At 36.4% G+C, this 10,967-nt stretch overlaps 1 protein-coding gene across 9 annotated transcripts in view; it reads right to left on the bottom strand.

Moving 5' to 3' along the window:
• Positions 1–5,433: 5,433 nt before the first annotated feature.
• LOC133530614 (transcription factor EB) overlaps positions 5,434–10,967 on the bottom strand; it is a 174,631-nt gene continuing 169,097 nt past the window's right edge. For all 9 annotated transcript variants that reach the window (XM_061868616.1, XM_061868606.1, XM_061868613.1 and 6 more), the window contains one exon: positions 5,434–10,088. In XM_061868616.1, the coding sequence (XP_061724600.1) occupies positions 9,922–10,088 (167 nt within the window). In that variant the 3' untranslated portion in view covers positions 5,434–9,921. The remainder of the gene's footprint in view (positions 10,089–10,967) is intronic.

The raw sequence follows: 10,967 nt of genomic DNA, 5'->3' as shown, positions 1-10,967 counted from the left end.
ACCTTCAAACCTTCAAGAAAAGAGCGTACTCCCATCTTAAAGGCCGGCAACGCACTAACAACCCCTCTGGTGTTGCAGGTGTCCATGGGCGGCGGTAATCGCTTACCATCAGGTGATCCGTCTGCTCGTTTGCCTCCTCTACCATAAAATATATATATATATATATATATATATATATATATATATATATATATCTTCACCTACTTCACTCAAACAGAAACGTCAAAATAATGGGTAGGGACGAGCGATCATCAAGGGCTTGAGACTTGACTAGCGTTTATGAATACGCCATTGAACTTTGGGTATGTCCACAGAAGAGACGTGAACCTAATTTATGTGTATGACCCAGTCATCCAAATAAACGTTTTATCTGTCTACCTGGCTACTCAACAAATGGAGCTCATACTCAATGAAGTTATGTTGTCACATTGTTAATAAATGAATGTCACTTGGCTAGACCCCAGATGCCTTATTTACGAACGAAACGGTAATGAATTTAATTCACTTCATTCATTTATTCAATATTGTATTTTCATGTGTATATAATAAATGTTACATACAAAGTTCAAAACACACAAAAGGATTATTCTTATTAGTAAGTAAATAAAAAAAATAAAAAGAGCGTTAGTGGCCTAGCGGTAAGAGCGTGCGACTTGCAATCCGGAGGTCGCGGGTTCAAACCCTGGCTCGTACCAATGAGTTTTTTGGCACTTATGTACGAAATATCATTTGATATTTACCAGTCGCTTTTCGGTGAAGGAAAACATCATGAGGAAACCGGGCTAATCCCAATAAGACCTAGTTTACCCTCTGGGTTGAAAGGTCAGATGGCAGTTGCTTTCGTAAAGTGCCTACGCCAATTCTAGGGATTAGTTACCAAGCGGACCCCAGGTCTCATGAGCTGTGGCAAAAATGCCGGGACAACGCGAGGAAGAAGAAGAGATTACGTAGTTCCCGTAGTTTACGTAGATTACATTTTTCTCTCAGGACATTAAGGGTCCCCAGCAAGATCGGTTCTTTTTTTTTTAATACTACGTCGGTGGCAAACAAGCATACGGCCCGCCTGATGGTAAGCAGTCTCCGTAGCCTATGTACGCCTGCAACTCCAGAGGAGTTACATGCGCGTTGCCGACCCTAAACCCACCCCCCTCGTTGAGCTCTGGCAACCTTACTCACCGGCAGAAACACAACACTATGAGTAGGGTCTAGTGTTATTTGGCTGCTGTTTTCTGTAAGGTGGAGGTACTTCCCCAGTTGGGCTCTGCTCTAGATCTGGAATGACATCCACTGGCTGTGCCCTACCACACTAAGGGAGATGACATTCACAATGCCCATACCTCTCTTATGGACGTAGTTTAAGGACGTACCCGGGTCCCGGGTTCTCCATACAAACGTAGTTACACTCTCATTTTAAAACGACTAACTAGATTGCTCTGAAACTCTGTACTTACGACAGTATAAGCTGTATAAGGTAATTAGTATATATAGCCTCAGATACCATAAAAAATACAGCGACTTTAAAAGGGAAGAATAGCTTTTCGAACTAACGAAATAACGGATTTTTTTCTATGAAATTCCATTTCGGGAGAAAACGGTCTCCACCAACTAAATCTAAACATTACCCCTAGTGTAAATTTGATCGACATATCACTATGATTTTGATGTCGATCGTTTCAGCATAATATATTCTAGATTTATAGGTTTCGCTTTAAAAAAAAATGGGATGTCATTGTATCAATACAACATACAAAAAATCACGGAGAATGAAAATATTTAGAAGTGGAAAAACGTTTTCTTTTTTTGAATGGCGATCACGTGGTATGCTTTCCTCTTAAGATTTGTATACAATACTTATTATTGCTTTATTTCATTTGTTTTATAAGGAGGAGCATTATAAATTAAAATCAAAAGCTAATTACAGTCCTATATACACCTCATGTCATCGTACGTGCAAAGTTTCATTACAATCCAACATGTAGTTTTAAAATGAGAACGCAACTCGTTTGTATGGGGAGGTGAAATTTGGCCGAGCTTGCTGCGAACTCTTTAACTTCATTTTAGAAAATATTTTTACGAAATTTATTATTATTATTTATTAATCAGGCAAGCAGTTGAAACAACTGATAGTTGCCTGTATCTGAGTGATCTTCATTTAAAGTGTATTATTTGTCTAGTCTGTTCTGTACCCCTAGTGTAAATATTTTCGACAGCGAAACGTGACGTACGCGTTTGCGTTAAGTGTCATTTTGTAAGAGATTTTTGACTTTCCAAAACGTCCCGCTTGGCGCGCTGTTCAAAAACCCATACAAAATGAGACTTAACGCAAACGCGTACGTCACGTTTCGCTATCGACTAAAATTACACTAGGGGTACTGTTCAGTCTAGTCTGTTCTTAAACTGAGTGTCATTCAGTGCTGAGACCACGTCTTGTGGTAGTTTGTTCCACGCTTTGACCACTCTTTCTTTGAAATTTGATGTATAATTAACCACAGCTGGGTACCTATGCCACTTCGTTTGATTTGTATCACTAGCCCTTACAATTCTCCGCCTAGAATAAAAATAATAACATCGTATTTCGAGTTCGAGGTTTTATATTCAATAAATGAGGGTGAGGGCATTCACCCTGCCCCTGCCAACTCTTGCTTTAGCACCCTCATATCTCACCCTTCAAATTTACCAAAAAGTAATCTCTCGGGGGTTGTAATAGAGTTCATATTTGAAAAACACGTTGAAGAGAAATATGTTGTGTCAAAGGTGACGTGTGAAAATTACTCCCGAATATTTCTGGATGTTCTTGGGAAAAGAAACAACATTTAGGTATACGAGTATGCTAAGTACCTAAATCGCACATAAACCTTATGTACAGAATTTATTAAGTATTAAAAGTAGAAATATTGGAATAATTGCGATAGATTACGGTAATTAAGGCGGTAATCTTGGACACGGCGCGTATAGTAACGTCGGTACCTCTCTCCTTTATTTGTGAAATAAAGTTTAAATAAAAAATAATAATTTTTCAAATATAGGATTATATCTAGTGTCGGTAGGAACTCAAGTTGCTAGTCTGAATTTGAAGGACTCGGCTCGTCTTTTAAGTCCCGAGTTGAGTCCTTTTTTGAGTCTTTTTTAAACCCAACTCAAAAGGACTCAGAAAGGAGGAAGATAAATTATAATTAAATGAATATCCTGTAAATACCATGGTAGCAAGAAATTAATGGAAATGAAATGAAATGCATCTCGTTCGGTCATCTGGCCCCTCCCTCATTTCATCTCTATATTATTGTACCTCTATGTAAACTTGAGCCTCCGAATAAATCCGTCAACAATTTTGGAGTCTTTTTCTAAATAACAGTTCGCGTAACGCTGCTTCGCATACCTAAACACGTGATAGATGCCTGAACCGCTAAGGCACCTCGGTCGAAACTTCCAAGTATATGACAATATCCGTAGGCTTGTGGCGCCCCCTGGCCATCTTTAAGGCAGAACAGTATGGTTCGATCCCCTAACCGAGTCATCTCAGGTGATTCCGGGCTAGTGAAGATGGAGGCCTTGTTCAAGTGGTCATTTTTTCCTTTGTTTTGTAAATTTTGTGAAACAATTCTCTAAAAAGGATTCAAGTCTACAAAAGGCTCAGGTCTCATCATCATCATCTTGCTAGGCCTTGCTCCCATTTACTTGGGCCTTCCCTGTTCTTGTCTTCCATTCTGCACGATTGAGTGCAAGGTCGGCGTCTATATTGAGATCTTTCAGGTCTCACCGTCGTCAGCCAGGTGGCAGGCCGTCTTCCATTTCCTCGCTTCGTCGTTGGAATCTCGAGGGCTACCTTAACCATGTAGTCTTCTGGACGCCTCTGTACATGACCGTATCACCTCAGACGTTTTTCCGTCAGCTTTTCTGTTATTGGAGCTACTCTGAAACTACCCGGATATACACGTTTCTAATCATGTCCATCATGGTGACACCCGCTGACCAGCGTGACATGCGCATCTCTGTGGTGTGGAGCTTGTTCAGGTGTCTCGGGTCTACAACAGGTTGAAAGGAACTCGACTTTCGACTTAATTACAAGAGTCTGAAAAATTAAGTCGAGTCTTAAACTTAAAACAAAAGACTCAAACGACTCGAGTTACCTATATCTCTACAGTTCCCGTTCAAAATTATGTCACAATCGAATTAGGACAATAGGGTTGTTTCCAATTTTTTGAAACGCTTGTATTACGTTCTATATTAACTAAAAGTTGCCCTAAAATTCAACTTTTATACTAAAAACGGCTTTAAATATGTTAAATTAACAAAATTTGTTTTGACAGATGCTTGGGCGCGGACGCGAAAGCGCTCTTTGAAAATTGTGTGACGTCACAGTTTATGGTTGAACACAACTACATACATACGTAGAAGATACGAACTGTCAACTGACATTTGTCATTCGATGTTTATCGCCTAACTGTTAACAGTGTCAATCCGAGAGTTGTGACGTCATCAGAATCTTCAATGACGTTTGAGTTTGGTCACGTGACGTGTGCCAAAAGATATTTTAAATTCAATATTTACAAAAATATGGTCATTACAGGTCCCCAAAAGTAGTTTAACATGTTCTTATAACCCAAAAGAGTTTATTGGGATACAATTCTGCCCTAAGATTTGTAGATGGAAACAACCCTATTGTCCTACATTATAGAGACATCTCTTTTTGTTAAGTTAATTAGATAATCTTGAAGCGTAAGTATGATCCGCTGATTAATGCGGACTGTACTTACACCATTTGGACTCTCTCAACTCGAAATAATTTCTAGATATTTGTGCCATCTGGTTCCCGTTACAGCCACTACGTCGACATCGTGTTTGGACGTGGATGCTCAGTTAACACCGTGAACAACGAAGTCTTGCAAAGAGAAAACTGCGTGCTCTAAAATACAGATGGCGTTAAAATCAAATTTCTATTACATTATTATTTTCACACTACTATTATCTTATTATTTTCATTATAATAGTAGTTTATGTGACTACATAATGGCATTTAAACATGACTGTAGGTTCCATAAAAAACATCAGACGAGTGTTATAATGCCTTATTATGTATAGTTACTTACAGCAAAACAGTTTATCATATAGATAAACTGGTCGTAATTTGCGGTTTTTCAACGCATGCTAAGGGGTTAATGATATGTGTGTAGATAAAATATAAAAAAGTTTTGTAAAGTAGGAACATGTAGAAGATCACCAATTTGGATATGATACACTGATCGTACAATCAACATTATTTTTATATACCACCAACTAGCATACGGCCCAGCTGATGTTAAGCAGTCACCGTAGCCCATGGACGCCTGCAACTCCCTTTAAAAACCTGCTGTGGGTTTCTTTTACTTTTGACTGTTGGAATAATGTTTTAGCAAAACATCCGGATAAGGTTTAATTAAATTGAAACACGAATAATCTAGTAAATTGTGTTTTATTTACGTTTTGTACTTCAACAATATTTTTAATCTCATACAATATTAAATAACATACAATTCATACATTTGTTTGTGTTTCGCCCGAATTACTTTAATATAATAATATAAATAGAAATATTTATCTATAATAATGTCTTCAAATACGTAATAAAGGCACTGTAGTTTTAATATCACCTTCGAGTTATGTCTAACATAGCAAAATATCATCAGTAGTAAAATTTTAACTTATCGTTTGTAATATCTTTCATAATCCATTCAATTTAATGTCGAAAAATTCAATTGCTTAATTTGATTCTCAAAATAGTAACCTTTTGAATCTACATCTGTCCGGGGGCGTATTTACCCTAGGGCCAAGGGGGCCATGGCCCGGAGCGGTAGGCTGCAAAGGCGCAGGCCTCACGTTTCCAGAAGGCGCCGAGAAAAAAATGCTTTTGTTTTTATTACATGGGGCAGCCCACGCCCAGGGCGCCAAATATTAAAATACGCCTCTGCATCTGTCAATCCTAAGAATGTTATTGACACGTCAATAACTCTGGAAACGTTGAAGGTTTCGTTGAAAATACGCCATAGCACTTATAACCGTTAAAGGCGTTCTAAGCATTTAAAGAGTTAAAAATGATTGTATACATTAGCGATATAATAAAGCTTTTCAATTTCGTACCTTACTTAGGCCACTCAGCCAGCCTCGTGGCCTAAACACGGAACTCGATAAAATACAATTCTTAAGCGGTTTAGGGTATATCGGCCAGTAATTCGATATTTCCCGGCCTTAATATTTTTTCATTAAACGTTATAATATGGCCCAGTGGCTTGCCCTTTATAGTTAAATAAAGGTTTTTATCAATAAAAAAAATATTGTATTATCTTAACAAGGTCAATATATGAATAGCTGCCTGTAAGTAATAACATTACAATCTAGTACCTAATAAAGCTTTAGGGTCTAAACTTTAGACCACAAAAAGTCCTCAATGTGATTGCAAAATTGTATTTGCTTATTTTTTGCCTGCTTGGTTTGATATCATATTAACTTGACTGGATTACTTTTTATATTAATATAGCTAAAATGTCTAACAACCATTAGTCAACATTTTAGATATTAAGAAGTTAATTGAAACATTTTAATTAAAATGAGGGTGATTTTAATATTGATTACGCAGAATTGAAAATATTTTATATTTTACTAAGTCAAAGCACTTAAAACGAACAGTAATATTGCTTACATTATTTTGAGCGCAAACTGGCACCGACGTTTCTTATTGCACGACATACCTATATATAAATAAACATAATATATTTTGGGTTGACAGCAGTCATTTACAACATACTCGAAAGTCAAATTTTGACTAACCAGGCTCATGGTGTATAAATGTATGAATTTAAATACATACAGTCATACATGATGCGCAAAACATTAAGGACCTTATTCAAGAAAAAGCTGAGAATGAGATAATTTTATGATTAATTAGAAAATCCTCAATTAGTTCAGCAGCTTGGCATTAACAGGAATCTTATGGATAAAATAGAAAAATATGATGGAACAGTTTAGTTATGTGTACAATAACTAGGTAATTTTTTAATATAAAAAGTATAACATTTGTAACTATGTACATTGGTTTATGAAATGATCTGCAAGGTCATAAGATATAACACAAGCCTTATTGAGCTTACTGTGGGACTTAGTCAATTTGTGTAATGATGTCCTATAATATTTATTTATTATTATTTATTTATAAGATTGCTGTACGTACTTAATTTACTTTTTATGAATAAAGTCCTCATAGTGTAAGTATTGTAGGTATGTTTCTTAATATTTATATATGTACTTTACCATCTTAAAACACTGTTTTACATGTTTAGTAATTCCAATAGAACCTCGATTATCCGAACACTCAATTATTCGGACGCTGACTTAGTTTATCCGAACACTCAATTATTCAGCCGTTCGTCAATTAAGATATTACGATTTTATTGTATTTTATTATAAACAAAGTATTCGACTTTTTTCAGGTGTCTTGTGTTTCGACGATAATATGTATTTTTTTGATATACAGTTTTTTATGTAAACTCTCGCTAGTTCTATAAAACCATCGTTTTTCCGAACATTTGGCTATCCGAACTAATCTCGATCCCGATGAGTTCGGATAATCGAGGTTCTGTGTTAACTCATTTCACATTAGACGGGGTGTCACTTATAGTCTTAATAATATTTATTTTATAAATTTAGCTCCGAGCGATAACACCTACCTCACATAATTCCACATATTCACATTAGTCTAGAGCCAGGCTCCAATATCATGATACATAATATGCACTTCCCGTAGGAAAAATATATTAAATTCTTCCTATGTGGAATACAATTTTAAATGATTTTTTCGTTCTTCGTTCTCAAAGATTATACTAATTTCCTTAACTTTACTAAACCTCAATATCATGTTTCAGTACCATAATTTATAAAAGAACTTCAAAGTTCTAAGTCTAGTACTTACGACCATCAAAAGTAGGTTAAGTTTATCAATTTGCTTCTTTTAGCTGTTGTATGGTTCCAATTTAAATGTACCAGTGACACACAAGTTGTCATATTTATTTGAAAAGTGGTATCGAATTTGTAGTAATTTTCTCCTTAATGTACAATTCTCCCCGACCAGTTGGAGTCGGGCCGCGGCGGAGCGCATTTTCAATGGGCCTATGCAGGAGCGACGAGCAGCCGACCGGCTTGCGGCCGTACTAATGTGAAATGCGCTTCGACTCCGTTTGGTGGGAACCGTATTTAATATATCTATTAAATTTTTGTTCGACAAACGTTGTTATACTGCATAGGCTTCTAACAGTAACAATTAACAATAAAATCATCACAAAATAAAACTTAATAAATAATGTGATCTACAAAACCAGTGTGTTTCCAACAATTCTAATAATTTTATTTACACGAAGTCAAAAACTTCATAAATACTACAATCAAGGCACTTTGTTTCATACACATTAAAGATGTTGAAATAGTCTATGTACAAAAATATTTTATTTTTATTTATTGATTAATTATCTAAAATATAATGTATCACATTTTTTCTGTATAAAATATTGTGGTCCGTCAGTTAGGTAATATCCCAGTGTATTTATATAATTTAATTATAAGATTATTTCATATATTATATCCAAAAGAGCACCATAAAAATATATGTTTTATTAAAAATATAGTATTGTCAAAATTTCATAATACTTTGTATGAACAGAATTTGCTAGCATATAATACGCAATGTTTAAAACATCAAAAGTTACATACATTTATTTAACAATAAACAAGCATTTTTCTAATCTATTTAAGTAATTAAAAAGAATCAAAACTGTGAAAACTGTATCCAGCCAAACAAAATATTCTAAAAATATAGCTTTTAAAATAATAATAAAATGAGCTGGTAACTAGTGTATCACGAAAACTACAACGCTTAAATATCTAAGCTACTTAGGAAGGATTTTACTAATATAAAATATCTACTTTTAGTGGAGTAACATTTTTTATAAAAAATGTTTTCTTTTCTACCCAAATGTTAATGATCTCTTTGGTTTCTCTAAAATTAACTGGGACTCAAATCGTCTATAAAATTTAATGTAATTTAGTAAAATCCATAAATGGCATACATTAAAAACAATCAAAAATATTCTAATTTTACCAATCGTGCCGATAGTCAAATAATGAACACATTATAACTAGATTATTATTTAAGAACATTATTTGAACACTATTTAGCAATTCGAAGGAAGCAACGCCATCTACATGGAAGAGTAAAATAATCTCCAAAAATACTGGTACGAAATTAAAAACTACTAAGACGGGCGTTGATGATAAAACCAATCTACAAGACTAAAGTTCGATTCTCCTAATTATCAATGTAAACCTGTAGTTCATTATTGTCAGACATCTTTGTAAACTGACATAATCTCACTGTCAAATTCATGACAACTCTTCAAGAGTCCAAGTTCTCTCACCAACACATTCAGGAGTTATTTTATCATTGACGTCTTCGAGCACTTACAATCAGCTGGTCGTTCGGGTCGATTCTCCAAACCGGATCAATGGTCCTTTGAACCAGATTAGTGGTCTTTCGAATCCGGTCAGTGGTCCTTTGAACTGGATTAGTGGTCTTTCGAATCCGGTCAGTGGTACTTTGAACCGGATTAGTGGTCTTTCTAATCCGGTCAGTGGTCCTTTGAACCGGATTAGTCGTCTTTCGAATCCAGTCAGTGGTCCTTTGAACCGTATTAGTCGTCTTTCGAATCCGGTCAGCGGTCCTTTAAGTCGGATTAGTGGTCCTTCGAACTAGATCTTTGGCCCTCAGAATCAGATTATAGGTCCTTCGGCCGCGCGTATTCATAAGGAATCATCGACGTGGACCTCGATCGGCGGTCCTTCGCGGATCGCCGGTGTGTAAAGAGATGAACGGACCTTCGAACCTCTCGCTTGAGTGTGGGGCTAAGCCCCGAGGTCCATGTCGAAGCAGTGGTTGCGCGGGTGGCTGTGCGGCGAGTGCGGCGCGTGGTGGTGCGGGCCGCCGAGCAGGAGGGCGGGCAGGCAGCCCTCGCCCAGCGCCGCCAGCCCGCCCAGCCCCAGCGCGCCCTCGCCCATCAGCCCGGACGTGCCTGGAAATATTACTTCTGATTAAACCCACCGCTACGACTTCAAATTAACAAGAAGACGGTGTGAACGTTCGCGTTACTTTATGTCATATGTTACCACATATACCTCAAATTATACCTCATACCTAGAGAGCGGACATCGCTTTTGTACAATACTGCGCCTAATTAGCTACAATAGGCATCGGTGAACACGACCGACCTATCCTCGGAATGATAAAATCCTTAAAAAATCAATGTGCCTTTGGAATATTTAAATTTTTTCGTTATATCTATTTATGATTAATTCCTTATTCTTTAAAGAACAACATCCCTTTTAGGGTTCCGTAGGCAACTAGAAACCCTTATAGTTCGGCTATATCCGACCGACGACCGGTTTGGCCTAGTGGGTAGTGACCCTGCCTATGAAGCTGATGGTCCCGGGTTCAAATCCTGGTAAGGGCAATTTATTCGTGTGATGAGCATGGATATTTGTTCCTGAGTCATGGGTGTTTTCTATGTATTTAAGTATTTATAAATATTTATATATTATATATATCGTTGTCTAAGTACCCTCAACACAAGCCTTATTGAGCTTACTGTGGGACTTAGTCAATTTGTGTAATAATGTCCTATAATATTTATTAAAAAAAAAAAAAAAAAAAAAAAAAAAAAAAAAAAAAAAAAAAAAAAAAAATATCCATCTTTCGTCCGCAGCTTTGCTCCATGATCATTAGTACTAAAAGCTGCGATTTGGCATTGATACATAAATCATGCATGCCCACAAAACGGTAAAATAAAGCCTAAAAAATTTTTTTTTTTTTGGCTGCTTCCCAATCCCCCATACAAAAATTATACTCCTTAACCCAATAGTGTCGGGAATTGTTGGATAGGTTTTTTTAATAC

This window comes from Cydia pomonella, chromosome 23 (genome assembly GCF_033807575.1).
Source record: "Cydia pomonella isolate Wapato2018A chromosome 23, ilCydPomo1, whole genome shotgun sequence".
Classification (NCBI taxonomy): domain Eukaryota; kingdom Metazoa; phylum Arthropoda; class Insecta; order Lepidoptera; family Tortricidae; genus Cydia; species Cydia pomonella.
This window is presented reverse-complemented; position numbering and strand designations above follow the sequence as displayed.